General features: G+C 32.6%; 1 protein-coding gene and 1 long non-coding RNA gene across 2 annotated transcripts; one reads left to right on the plus strand and one right to left on the minus strand.

Annotated features, from left to right (window-relative positions):
- Positions 1 to 6,200: 6,200 nt before the first annotated feature.
- LOC6044669 (cuticle protein CP14.6) lies at positions 6,201 to 11,746 on the plus strand. The gene is made up of 2 exons (XM_038263358.1): positions 6,201 to 6,267; positions 11,193 to 11,746. The coding sequence occupies exons 1-2, from the start codon at positions 6,253 to 6,255 to the stop codon at positions 11,592 to 11,594; spliced, it is 417 nt and encodes a 138-aa protein (XP_038119286.1). The 5' UTR covers positions 6,201 to 6,252; the 3' UTR covers positions 11,595 to 11,746.
- On the minus strand, positions 6,648 to 7,712 carry LOC119769774. Its single transcript, XR_005278517.1, has 3 exons — positions 7,559 to 7,712; positions 6,789 to 7,497; positions 6,648 to 6,727 (listed from the first exon to the last, which is right to left on the minus strand). It is a non-coding gene; the product is annotated as an uncharacterized LOC119769774 (long non-coding RNA).
- Positions 11,747 to 15,000: the final 3,254 nt, after the last annotated feature.

Here is a 15,000-nt window from a genome sequence, read left to right on the forward strand (position 1 = left end):
ACTTTTTGGGAATCTGTTACCCCCTCTCGTGGACAATTTTTCATACAAAAAAATCTTTTTGTATGGATCGTGGACAATCGCCAACACACCCCCTAAAGTGTCCACGTGGTTTATGGATGGTCCCTTCGCTGAAAAGCCGCAGAAATAGCCATATAGCAATCAATGGTCGGATCAACAATATTAAAACAAGAACAAGAAAATGGCAGAGAATTTTCTTATTCACTCGAAATTTGTTTTTGTCCAGCAAAAACATTTTTGATGTGATATTTTTTTTTTATATGAGGATATAGATTTTTTTAATTAGGAAGAGATAAATTTTTAAGTAAATGTTCCCAAATCATAATTATGTTGCTCTCACATGGGACAGTAGGGTGTAATAACAAAATCGATTTTCCAGCACAGCAATTTTTCAGCTCCTTTTGGGGTCCCAAACAATTCCCCAAAGTTTGAGAAAGATTGGTTAAATCCTCACATTGCGCAAAGTGATCCAATTTTCCATATAAATTTGTATGGGAAAACCCATTTTTTGAATTTTGGTATTTAAAAAATCCACGTTTTATGCGATATCAAAACAAGATTCATATTCGGATGCTCTGGTGGAGTTGTTTAAGACCCCAAAAGGAACTGGAAAGTAGTTGTGCTCACTAAATTTGAACAACTTTATTTTTCCATACAACCATATTACACCCTAATGGGGCAATCATGCGTAGAACGGCAGAGTAGGTATTTAAAAAAAATCGGAGATTTTCTGGTACTTACAAAACAAAACATATTTGCGTCATAACTTCTGTTGGCCAAAAAGTCATGTTTTATAGAAATAAGGCTGGTACAAATATTTTTAAAAGTTTTTGTCACCCCCTTCAAAATTGGCCCGAAAAATCAGGGGGCAAAAAAAATATTTTTACAATAAACTTCAAAATTTCAATGAAAATTCAAGTGCAACCAGCTGAAATCAAATTAAAATACATTCTTCTGCGTTTAAAATCATTTTTAGCATGTTTGGGTTTATTAAAAAATCTTAAGATTTTTTGAAAAGTTTCGATGCAAAATCTTTTTTTTTCGATATAATTTTTGTTTTTGTCAGATCTTAGATTTTTTGAAAACTAATGATTGCAAAACAACTGAACTAGTGTAAAATGCATTTTAAAACACTTTTTTCATTTAAATGTGAAGACTATGGCTTGTTATTTAAATTTTTATATTTTTATTTTTGCCCCCTTGACCTCGGCCAGGTCCGAGGGACAAAAACTTTTTTTAAATATTTGCATCGGCCTAATCACATTAAAACAAAATAGAAATTCTGGTTGGTTTTAAATTAGATACTTCGTCTGAAAATTAAATGGTTTCAGGGGGAGGAAAAGTTGACAAAAACTTTTAAAAATATTTGTATCAACCTTATTATTTAACTCAAAAATCTAATTTCAGTAACTAAAAACATTAAAAATATTTTGCGCGGTTCTGGTTTAAAAATGCTTTTTCTGACTAGACTTTTTCTTGCAGCAATTATTTTCAAATATCGATGAGAAAAAAAAATCGTTTTCAAGTAACAGATTTTTGATGATTTTTATACTACTTACTTTTCTTGTCATTTTCGAGCGACGAAACGGCCCACTTTTCTCTAACAAAAATAACAGAATGGAAAATTTATACCTTTCAATACCAGTATTTAAAAGTAGCATTTTTCAGTTTTTTTTTTTGTTTTGAATGGTGAATTGACTTAACGCATGGATGTTTGACACATTTTATTCAAAGAGCGTTTTTCGGAATTGCAAAACAAAATTGTAAGCAACTTGTTGTAAAACATGATTTTTTCAGCACTGGCCGTATTTATGTACGAACTGTGCTGAAAAAATCCCCTTTTTGTAACTTGTTGCATAAACTACTATTTTATCGCAAATATGTTTTTTCGTGATTTTTTTTTTAAACCATTTTGGTTTATTTTTTGAAAATTATTATTTACAAATTCTTAAATTCTATCACAGGTCCTATCTAGATTTTTTTAGCGGAGATGGCGTTACGAATGGTTCGCACCAGGAATGTCAAAATCACGTGCACCAACATAACAAAAAAAGTGTGCCATGGCCATGGTACCACTGCGCGATTTTGATATTTCGGGAAAGCACCATTCGTAATGCCATCTTCGCTAAAATATCTGGATACTGCCCTGGCCGTATTTTTTTTTGTATTTTTTGATTTGACTCAAACTTTGTGGAGGCCTTACCTATGACCAAAGAAGCTATTTTGTGTGATTGGTTCATCCATACAAGTCTTCATACAATGTTGGCTGCTGTCCATACAAAAATGGTACGTAAATATTTAAACAGCTGTAACTTTTGAGTGAATTTTCTGATTAATTTGGTGTCTTCGGCAAAGTTTTAGGTATTGTTGAGGACTATTGATAATAAAATAGGTACACGGAAAAAAATTGTAGGTTCTTTAATCAACTTTTTTTACAAAAACTCAATTTTGCAAAATGCGTATTTTTTGATTTTCGAGATTTTTTGATATGGTTTAAGGAACAAAAATCCGCAACTTTTGAGCTATAGAGAAACATGGTAAAAAAATCTGCCGCCGAGTTATAAACTTTTGAAAAATATAGTGATTTAAAAAAAAAATCGAAATTTTATGCAAAAAAAATAACCTCAATTTTATATGTAAAATTGAATTGAATCGAAAAGTACTTTACAGATTTTTTGATAAAGGGGTTTTCATGATATAGCCACCGAAAGTTTGATTTTATCGAAATATTTGCAGTGTTTTGATTTTTAAAAATGGTGACCATGAGTGACCATTTCTAAATTTCTTTTATTTGACCTCTGGTTGCTGAGATACAGCGGCTTAAAGAAATAGAAACAGGAAAACAGCCCACCATTTTCAAATGTCGATATCTCAGCAACTAAAGGTCCGATTTTCAATGTTAAAACATGAAACATTCGTGAAATTTCGATCTTTTCGAAAAAAAATTACTTGAAAATTTTTAAATTAAAACTAGCGTTTTAAATGGGCGTAATTTTCAGTGTTTTTTTTTTTTTGCAAAAAAAATCGATTTTTTTTCCAAAAATCACTGTTTTTTCAAAAATTCATAACACGGCGGCAGATTTTTTCACCATGTTTCTCTATAGCTCAAAAGTTGCGGATTTTTGTCCTCTAAAACATATCAAAAAATCTCGAAATAAAAAAAAATACGAATTTTTCGGTCGGTCTATTGAAAAAGTAGTCTAAACCTGGGTGCAGAATAGTTGTCCGCAAAGCGGCCTCAATTTAGAACTGTCAAAGCGGAACCAATTTACTGTTCGCAAAATAATACCAAGAAGTGTCAAGTATTGTGATCGATCATATAATTTTTTTTGTCAGGAATATAAAAAGTCGATGGCGTCGAGCTATTAAGGTATTCGAAGTCAAAACATCTTAAGAAGAGGGTTGAAATCGAGATTGGCATGATTCGTTGCTAACATTTCAAAATTGCTATATCTCACGCAAAACCTATGTTTCGCTTGTTGAAATGTTAGCGACGAATATTATCAATAATTATGAATGGTACCTGCCTAATAATATTGGATAATCTTACTCCGATATTATCACTGCACTTCAAAAATACATAATCTCGGAACTTCCATTCGGTTGCTCTTCTGATTCACGAAATTCCACCCACTTTTGACACAATTTTCCATCACGTGGAAAACAAAAAAGGGCTCTTTTGGCCCCCCATCGTTTAGAAGAAAAAAGTGGGATGCACTTATTTTTTCATCGAAAACATCAACATCAACAGATCCAAAATGTTTCAAAACAATTCACTTCAGCAGCAAAAAATATGTCACGCTTGAGCTTGAACATAGCCTTCTACTTTGTTTATGTTTACAGCTGTAGTGCTGTTGCATTAGTGGGGAGCTTTCGAAAATCACGTTACAAATTCTGTCTTTTCAGCACCCAGGTCTAAACTAATGTGTTTCGTGTTGTAAAAGTCTAGAGCGTGCCTAAAATTGGCAAGCATCCTGACTTACATCGGGGTAATTCTCCGCCAACTCACACAGCAGTTGCCCCGACCCCTCTTCGATTTGCGTGAAATTTTGTCCTAAGGGGTTACTTTTGTCCCTGATCACGAATTCGAGGTCCGTTTTTTGATATCTTGTGACGGAGGGGCGGTACGACCCCTTCAATTTTTAAACTTGCGAAAAAAGAGGTGTTTTTCAATAATTTGCAGCCCGAAACGGTGATGAGATAGAAATTTGATGTCAAAGGGACTTTTATGTAAAATTAGACGCCCGATTTGATGGCGTACTCAGAATTCCGAAAAAACGTATTTTTCATCAAAAAAAAAACACTAAAAAAGTTTTTCAAATTCTCCCAATTTCCGTTACTTGACTGTAAAAAATTTTGGAACATGTCATTTTATGGGAAATTTAATGTACTTTTCAAATCTACATTGACCCAGAAGGGTCATTTTTTTCATTTAGAACAAAATTTTTCATTTTAAAATTTCGTGTTTTTTTCTAACATTGCAGGGTAATTTTTTAGAGTGTAACAATGTTTTACAAAGTTGTAGAGCAGACAATTACAAAATTTTTGATATATAGACTTAAGGGGTTTGCTTATAAACATCACGAGTTATCGCGATTTTACGAAAAAAAGTTTTGAAAAAGTTGGTCGTCATCGATCATGGCCGTTTATGATCACCCGCGACAGACACGGACGACGAAACAAAGAGAAACGCAAAAAGTAACTTTTTCAAAACTTTTTTTTTTTTCGTAAAATCGCGATAACTCGTGATGTTTATAAGCAAACCCCTTATGTCTATATATCAAAATTTTTGTAATTGTCTGCTCTACAACTTTGTAGAACATTGTTACACTCTAAAAAATAACCCTGCAATGTTAGAAAAAACACGAAATTTTAAAATGAAAAATTTTGTTCTAAATGAAAAAATGACCCTTCTGGAACAATGTAGATTCGAAAAGTACATTAAATTTCCCATAAAATGACAAGTTCCAAAATTTTTTACAGTCGAGTAACGGAAAATGGGAGAATTTTTAAAACTTTTTTAGTGTTTTTTTCGATGAAAAATACGTTTATTCGGGATTCTGAGTACGCCATCAAATCGGGCGTCTAATTTTACATAAAAGTCCCTTTGACATCAAATTTCTATCTCATCACCGTTTCAGGCTGCAAATTGCGAAAAACACCTCTTTTTTCGCATGTTCAAAAATGGAAGGGGTCGTACCGCCCCTTCGTCACGAGATATCAAAAAACGGACCTCGGTTTCGTGATCAGGGACAAAAGTTACCCCTTAGGACAAAGTTTCACGCAAATCGAAGAGGGGTCAGGGCAACTTTTCCCGATTTCGTGTGAGTTGGTAGAGAATTACCCATCGGTTACATTCTGAAGCTAGGTAGGTACGTTGAGAGTTCTTGATTTCTAAGCGGGACTGATATGTAAACATTTTTTAGGTGTGCCCCAATTTACAAACGTTTTCATTATGGGACAAAATAGATTGCCGTTGCCTTCCGTTTTTTTTCTGAACAAAATGGTAAGTTTAGAACAAAATATATTCAAAATATCTTCCATTCCAGCAATTATCTCAAAACTTGCCAAAATGCAGATGCGACATTTATGCGAACAGGTACAGTATGAAACACAATAGCTTATAGGACCTCTAAAAACAACTCTGGAAATGATAAAGTTCTGGCTTAAATTTTTTTAATATTTTTTATTAAACAAGCATGGTGTAGAATTGAAAATGCCTCGGAAAATACTGATGGATGAGTGAAGATTTTTAGAATCAATAGGATTGCACACAATTCGACCACCATATGTGAAATATATTTGGCACCAAAGTTTCGACCTACCCACAAATTATGCTTGTTCGGCGATGCAAAAAGTCACCCACGTGCGCGTGCTCGCCCAACCTCTGCGCATCATCATTAACCAAAAACGCAGGTGATAACTCTTGGCCAGGCTGTCAATCAGCACCTACCAGTCGATACCAAATTAACTTCTTCTCCAGGTCGACCACTAACACTAACTATGCGGTTCACATTTGGTTTTCGCGGTCAAAGCCCGTGAACCGGCGCGTCTTCGCAAATGTCCTGAGAGTCGTGGTCCGGGTCCGTGTGATATCATCCCCCTTCCCACCCCGAAGATGATCCTAGAGCAGTAGGTATAAAAGACCGGGGATGCTTCCGAGACGGTATCAGTCGCAAGTTTTCTAGTCGATCGTCTTTAGCTGCGAACCGCCCTGTCTCTCAAGCTTTGAAAATGTACAACAAACTGGTGAGTTAGTTTCTGTCGAGACTTTTTTGTCGAAGCAGATGCAAATTTGAATGTTTCAAAACTTTAATTTGTGAAGTGATGCGTGCGCTTATGCTAACGTGTGGTGAGAGATGGTTTGTGATGGCAATCGAAGGGTTGTGATGATTTATGGATTGGCCAATGTGCAGTGAAGAAACTGATGATTTATGAAGTTTTTGAAACGTGTAAACTTTTGGCTAACAAAAGAGTGACAAATTGCATGAAACGATGGAATTGATTAGATGTAAATGTCAATGCCGACCAGAAATATTGAAAAAAAAATCATCATGATTGATGCCTATTTGTGTTTGAATTTGAAATTATGCAGTAATCTGCCTTTTGTTATCAAAAATATTGTTGAGACAGGCGGGAATTTCTCAACCGGGCACCGGTTCCGTCAGCAGGGTAAATAAAACTCTTTTATTCACCACATGCTACAAAACTGTAATTTTATTTATAAATTAATTACAGCTAACAACGTTCACAATAAACAATAAACTTACATTTACGGTGTCTTTTCGCAGCTACTTTCTTAGCTGCGCCCGTGCTCCCGCTTGCTCAGATTGTTTTCAACTTCTGATCGATCACCAAGCGACAGCACGGGCACCAGTCAAAACGAAAACAAACACTAATACTGACGCAGTACGAGATGATTGCTTCGGCCGTATTTGGGACGTGCTCCGTCGCAACACTCCCCCCCGTAAAACTTCGGGTTAGCCGAAGCCGGAGTTTTACGCCTTCGTCATCGTAGCGCGTCCTGAAGATGCTTCGCTGGTTTTGGTGCTGCCGACGACGTCTGCAACTTGAAGTGGATGAGCGCGTATCGTTCCAAAGTGATCTTTTGACCTCCGTCTCCCACCCGTGCCCGACCTCTTTAGGCTCGATTTATGGGCCACGGGTGGTCACATCGTCTCAACCTCCTTCGGCAACTTTCGCCTCACCGACTCCATTTTGTTGCCGTTTTAGCCGCCATTGCATCAGCTCCTGCGAACTCCACAGCAACTCGCTCCGAATGAAGGGACGTCTCCGGATGGGACGTAGTGCCACTTCCGCCGCGCTTTTCAAGCTCCTAGCGGTGGCCACAGGTTTCCGATCTTCGGCGTTCTCTGTCGTAAATTTTTGTAGTGTTGAGACAGGCGGGAATTTCTCAACCGGGCACCGGTTCCGTCAGCAGGGTAAATAAAACTCTTTTATTCACCACATGCTACAAAACTGTAATTTTATTTATAAATTAATTACAGCTAACAACGTTCACAATAAACAATAAACTTACATTTACGGTGTCTTTTCGCAGCTACTTTCTTAGCTGCGCCCGTGCTCCCGCTTGCTCAGATTGTTTTCAACTTCTGATCGATCACCAAGCGACAGCACGGGCACCAGTCAAAACGAAAACAAACACTAATACTGACGCAGTACGAGATGATTGCTTCGGCCGTATTTGGGACGTGCTCCGTCGCAACAAATATATATGAGAAAAGGGTTTATTCACGGAAAACTTAGAATTCAAAAAAAAATCTCAGGTTGCAAATTTGTCGAATTTCCTAAAAAATAGTTCAAGAAAAATTAAGTTCGATTTCGATTGTTCAAAGTTTTTTGATTCTACCAAAAAGTTGAAACAAAAATGCAGCAGATAAGATATGCACCATTTTTACTGAGCAGTTCTCTCAGATTTCGGTAATTCGATTTTTTTTTTGTATTTTTTAATCCGACTGAAACTTTTTTGGTACCTTCGGTATGCCCAAAGAAGCCATTTTGCATCATTAGTTTGTCCTTATAATTTTCCATACAAATTTGGCAGCTGTCCATACAAAAATGATGTATGAAAATTCAAACATCTGTATCTTTTGAAGGAATTTTTTGATCGATTTGGTGTCTTCGGCAAAGTAGTAGGTATGGATACGGACTACACTGGAAAAAAATGATACACGGTAAAAAAAATCGGTGATTTTATATTCAACCTTTTATCACAAAAACACAAAATTTGCAAAAAAAACACTATTTTAATTTTTTTCATTTTCAACATTACGCCCTTTTTAAATGTTTGTCTTGGTTTAATTTTTTTTAAATATTTTTTTCGAAAAGATCGGAAAATATGAAAACGAATGGTGCTGAGATATCGGCATTAGAAAATGATGGGTTGTTTGGGTGAGACTTAGAAAACATCAATTTTCATGTTTTTAAACCTATGCATGGCAATATCTCAGCAACTAAGGGTCGTATCAACAAAGTTCAAAAAAGCAAATTATAGAGAATTTTTTCAGCTCTTCATTTTTTTTCAAAGGTGGGCAAACATGGGCACTAGTTTTTAAAAATGAAAAAACTGCAACCATTTTCAAAAAAGTTACCTAAAAATGACTTTAACTTGAAAACGGTGCCTCTTATCAAAATTTCACTAAAGTACATTTTGGTTGCAAATTTGATTTTACATCGAAAAATAAAGTTGAAAAATTTTTGCGACCAATATTTCGATTTTTTGAAAAAATCAGTATTGATTAAAAAATTAATAACTCGTTCAAAGATTATTTGAACAATCAGGAAATTTCTGAAAAGTTAGCATTTGATGTCCTCTAAAACATTGTACTCATTTACTCATTGTACTCAGAAAAATAAGCTTTATCGCTGTAAACAAGTATCAGCAATCTAAACTTCATTTTACTACCCAATTGTCTACTGTCAAAGTGTAAATAATTGAGAATAATGTCCAACTTGTCGGAATGCTCCATACAAATATCCAGTAAAGGCTTGAATAAATAAATTGAATAAAATATTTAAAATTGTTAAATAATATGTGAACCAGGTTGTTATTTAATTTACAATTTTTGGTAGATAATTAATTTTTGCAATTTCTATCAAACTAGAATAAGTGATTCGTTTTTTTAGTTTTTCCCCTTCATTCACCAATGACTTGATAAATTTGATTTACAAAATTGGCATTTAAAAACTTTGAAACATGTTTGTTCCTATTTATTTAAAAAAATAACAATAGTGGTTTTTGCAAATCAACATTAAGTGACAAAAACGTAAATAAAAAATCACCAATTTTTTTTTACCGTGTATCACTTTTTTCAGTGTAGTCTATATCCATACCTACAACTTTGCCGAAGACACCAAATCGATCAAAAAATTCCTTCAAAAGATACAGATTTTTGAATTTTCATTTTCATTTTTTTTATGGACAACTGCTAAATTTGTATGGAAAATTATATGGACAAACTAACGATACAAAATGGCTTTTTTGGGTATACCGAAGGTACCAATAACGTTTCAGCCGGATTAAAAAAATACAAAAATTAAAATTGAAGAATAAAGACCGTTTTCGTAGAGAATTGGGTACTAAAGCCCTATGTCAATTTTTATGTACAACGGTAAAAAACACGATTAAAAACCATTTCTGTTAACTTTTTTAATGCAAAAAAAATTTACAAGACAACATTTTTTCGATGCATCAACTATGGTCCCCTTGGAACGAGCTGTCAAGTAGGAGCTTTTCTGTCATGAAGGACCGTGAGGTTAATTTTTCAAAATTGATTTAAAAATCCATTTTAAACTCTTTGTGGTCGTACAAAGAGTCATTGTACTCAGAAAAATAAGCTTTATCGCTGTAAACAAGTATCAGCAATCTAAACTTCATTTTACTACCCAATTGTCTACTGTCAAAGTGTAAATAATTGAGAATAATGTCCAACTTGTCGGAATGCTCCATACAAATATCCAGTAAAGGCTTGAATAAATAAATTGAATAAAATATTTAAAATTGTTAAATAATATGTGAACCAGGTTGTTATTTAATTTACAATTTTTGGTAGATAATTAATTTTTGCAATTTCTATCAAACTAGAATAAGTGATTCGTTTTTTTAGTTTTTCCCCTTCATTCACCAATGACTTGATAAATTTGATTTACAAAATTGGCATTTAAAAACTTTGAAACATGTTTGTTCCTATTTATTTAAGGGGTTACATACATGTAGAAAATCACAAAATTTCATATTACAGAAAGATTATTGAATCCACTAAAAAGATGATTTTCAATCAGTCCTGAAAGTTTCATGAAGATATTTCATCTTAAAACTGAGTTAGAAACGATTTTAAACTCATCATTTTGCCGTGCGCAAAGCGGTCTGCCAAACTATCTGAGCATTTTTCTCGAAACACCGAGTCGATTTACGGGTGCCACGATATCTCGAGATGGGATGGACCAAATTGGCTAAAATTTGGGGTGAAGACTCTAAAGACATATCTCGTGTGCATGACGAAGCCCGATTTTGAAATTTAGCTTTTTAAAAAAATATAAAAATCAAAATCTTTTTTTTTTATACCAAAAACACAAAAATATTTTAATTTTTATTTAAAATAAGTTTTTTTGGAAACGCCATGCACACAGGACCGGTTTGACGAGTCTTCACCAAAATTTTGAGCCGATTTGGTCAAGGCAGTGTTAAGATATCGTGGCACCCGTTTTTTGAAACTTCTAACTTCAAATAGCTATATCTCGGCAATGATACAACCAAATGTCTTCAAATTTGTTTTGATTATAGATGAAAATGTATATTTTAATGCCCTGATAACTGATTTTAAATATAAATAAGTGTGTTCTCACGCCAACCTCTTACTTTTTTGTCGATTTACATGTAACCCATTAAGAAATTTAAAAAGACTCATAGTTTGATGAAAATATATGAAAATTGCGGATTTTTGAACATAATTAAAACTAATTAAATGATATAAAATAATTATTAAAACATTTTTCACAAAAGAACTTATGGACAACATCGACGAACCGTCTGTCCTAGTTCTCCATACAAACTGTGGAGAAAAACCATGCGTCTGCATCGCAAATTTTCTGATCAAACCACCACGCGTCTCCATCGTCCATCGTTCTAACACACACCGTCTTCCCTCTCCCAGTTCATCGCCTCCCTCCTGGTGGTCGGTGCCGTGGCCCCTCCTCCCCCCTCTTCGGACGCCGAAGCTACCGTCCTGGCCCAGGATCAGATCATCAACGACGACGGCAGCTACGCGTACAACTACGAAACCAGCAACGGAATCCGGGCCAACGCCCGCAGCGACAACGGCATCAACGCCAACGGAGAGTACTCCTTCGTAGCGCCGGACGGTGCCGAGTACCGCGTGACGTACGTGGCCAACGAGCAGGGCTTCCAGCCCCAGGGTGCCCATCTGCCGGTGGAGCCCCCAGCGCCCGAGCACGTCATCAAGATGCTGGAGGATCTGCGCGCCACCAACAACCCCGAGTTCGATCTGGCCTCGCTGGACGCCACCATCGCCCGGTTGAAGGCCACCCTGGGTTAAGAAGGAGAGAATTGGACGCGGTCACGACCGTTCCGGAGCGGTGGGCGGAACGGAAGTTTTGTACATATTTCAAACGAGACGGGATGATTAGTGCAATTTAAATTGATATTAGTATGTTAAGGCAAATATAGCAAAGATCGTATAGATTGAAATCATTTGTTTAGGCTCTCTGGAAAGAACAAGATCGAAGAAAATATTCTTAATTGCCAATATAAATTTTTCAGAGATTGACGATCTAATTAAATCAGAAATTTTATGCTAGTTGATATCCAGATGTTTAAGCGAAGATGGCGATACGAATGGTGCACGCCCAATATGTCAAAATCGCGCAGAGTTGCCAACATTAAAAAAAGTGTGTTTTCGCTTAAAAATCTGGATACGGACAACGCTTCGCTTCGAAGAATTAGGGCGGTTCGCTACTCCCACATATTGCATGCAATTTTTGCTTGTATGCAACAGCGACGAACCGCCCTAATGCTCCATACAAACTTCGGAGAAAAACCATTCTACACACACTAAATATTTTTGAAAAATTCAAAGTGCGCGTGATTCTACGGACCCCAAACTTCATGTTTCCCTTCGAGTTGAGCCTGTGCAGTTATTTTTGTCATTTTTTTTGTAGTTCAGTGTGATTGATTCAATACATTTTAATCACTCTTAAAATTAATAATATGTGTGTGTATTGTCCAATCCAATACCCGCTGACCGCCAGCGAAATTATGGGAAAGTATAATTTGTATCAGACTTGGGGTGTGCTGCTTCAGCTTATCTCAATCCCGGTTATTTGGTGGTGACAGCCCTCTCATCAATAAAATATAGTAGTTTGCTCCAAACTTATCTCATAATATCTAGAGTTTTTTTTATTAAGGTTCCTACAAGCTATTGTGATTCATATGTTTATAGAACCTATTCAAAAAAAAAAAAAAAAACACTAGATATGTAAATTGAGATGGAGGCATTTAAAATACTAAAGGAGGTATTAGACTGTGGAGCAATTCTCTGAGATTTCGGTCATTCGATTTTTTTTGTATTTTTTAATCCGGCTGAAATTTTTATGGTGCCATCGGTATGCCCAAAGAAGCCAATTTGCATAATTAGTTTGTCCATATAATTTTCCATACAAATCATTGACCGAGTTATGAATTTTTGAATCAATACTGATTTAAAAAAAAATCGAAATACTGGTCGCAAAAAATTGTCAACTTCATTTTTCGATGTAAAATTTAATTTGCATTCCATAAGTACTTTAGTGAAATTTTTATAAATGTGTACCGTTTTCAACTTATATATATATAGCCATTTTTAGGTAACTTTTTTTGAAAATAGTCGCAGTTTTTCATTTTTTCAAATTAGTGCACATGATTGCCCACTTTTGAAAAAAAATTGAAAAGCTGAGAAAATTCTCAATACTCAATCTCAATTTTGAACTTTGTGGATACGGCCCTTAGTTGCTGAGTTTTCTAAGTAACAACCCACCATTTTCTAATGTCGATATCTCAGCAACTAATGGTCCGATATTTAATGTTAAACTATGAAATATTCGTGAAATGTTCTGATCTTTTCGAAACTTTTTTTTTAAATTTTTTGAATCAAGACTAACATTTCAAAAGGGCGTAATATTGAATGTTTGACAAACAAACTCGCAATTTTTTGTGTTTGACATATTTCCTCAAGGAAATGAATAATTTGAGAATTTAAGAATTTTAAAATTTAAGTATTTAAGAAGTAGGGAATTAAAGAATTAAAGAATTAAAGAATTAAAGAATTAAAGAATTAAAGAATTAAAGAATTAAAGAATTAAAGAATTAAAGAATTAAAGAATTAAAGAATTAAAGAATTAAAGAATTAAAGAATTAAAGAATTAAAGAATTAAAGAATTAAAGAATTAAAGAATTAAAGAATTAAATAATTAAAGAATTAAAGAATTAAAGAATTAAAGAATTAAAGAATTAAAGAATTAAAGAATTAAAGAATTAAAGAATTAAAGAATTAAAGAATTAAAGAATTAAAGAATTAAAGAATTAAAGAATTAAAGAATTAAAGAATTAAAGAATTAAAGAATTAAAGAATTAAAGAATTAAAGAATTAAAGAATTAAAGAATTAAAGAATTAAAGAATTAAAGAATTGAAGAATTAAAGAATTAAAGAATTAAAGCATTAAAGAATTAAAGAATTTAAGAATTTAAGAATTTAAGAATTTAGGAATTTAAGAATTTAAGAATTTAAGAATTTAAGAATTTAAGGATTTAAGAATTTAAGAATTTAATAATTTAATAATTTAAGAATTTAAGAATTTAAGAAGTTAAGAATTTAAGAATTTAAGAATTTAAGAATTTAAGAATTTAAAAATTTATGAATTTAAGAATTCAAGAAAATAAGAAAATAAGAATTTAAGAATTTAAGAAAATAAGAAAATAAGAATTTAAGAATTTAAGAATTGAAGAATTTAAAAATTTAAAAATTTAAGAATTTAAGAATTTAAGAATTTAAGAATTTAAGAATTTAAGAATTTAAGAATTTAAGAATTTAAGAATTTAAGAATTTAAGAATTTAAGAATTTAAGAATTTAAGAATTTAAGAATTTAAGAATTTAAGAATTTAAGAATTTAAGAATTTAAGAATTTAAGAATTTAAGAATTTAAGAATTTAAGAATTTAAGAATTTAAGAATTTAAGAATTTAAGAATTTAAGAATTTAAGAATTTAAGAATTTAAGAATTTAAGAATTTAAGAATTTAAGAATTTAAGAATTTAAGAATTTAAGAATTTAAGAATTTAAGAATTTAAGAATTTAAGAATTTAAGAATTTAAGAATTTAAGAATTTAAGAATTTAAGAATTTAAGAATTTAAGAATTTAAGAATTTAAGAATTTAAGAATTTAAGAATTTAAGAATTTAAGAATTTAAGAATTTAAGAATTTAAGAATTTAAGAATTTAAGAATTTAAGAATTGAAGAATTTAAGAATTTAAGAATTTAAGAATTTAAGAAAATAAGAATTTAAGAATTTAGGAATTTAAGAATTTAAGAATTTAAGAATTTAAGAATTTAAGAATTTAAGAAAATAAGAATTTAAGAATTTAGGAATTTAAGAATTTAAGAATTTAAGAATTTAAGAATTTAAGAATTTAAGAATTTAATAATTTAAGAATTTAAGAATTTAAGAATTTAAGAATTTAAGAATTTAAGAATTTAAGAATTTAAGAATTTAAGAATTTAAGAAAATAAGGAAATAAGAATTTAAGAATTTAAGAATTTAGGAATTTAAGAATTTAAGAATTTAAGAATTTAAGAATTTAAGAATTTAAGAATTTAAGAATTTAAGAATTCAAGAAAATAAGAAAATAAGAATTTAAGAATTTAAGAAAATAAGAATTTAAGAATTTAAGAATTGAAGAATTTGAGAGT

The sequence above is a fragment of the Culex quinquefasciatus genome, chromosome 3, assembly GCF_015732765.1.
Source record: "Culex quinquefasciatus strain JHB chromosome 3, VPISU_Cqui_1.0_pri_paternal, whole genome shotgun sequence".
Taxonomy (NCBI): domain Eukaryota; kingdom Metazoa; phylum Arthropoda; class Insecta; order Diptera; family Culicidae; genus Culex; species Culex quinquefasciatus.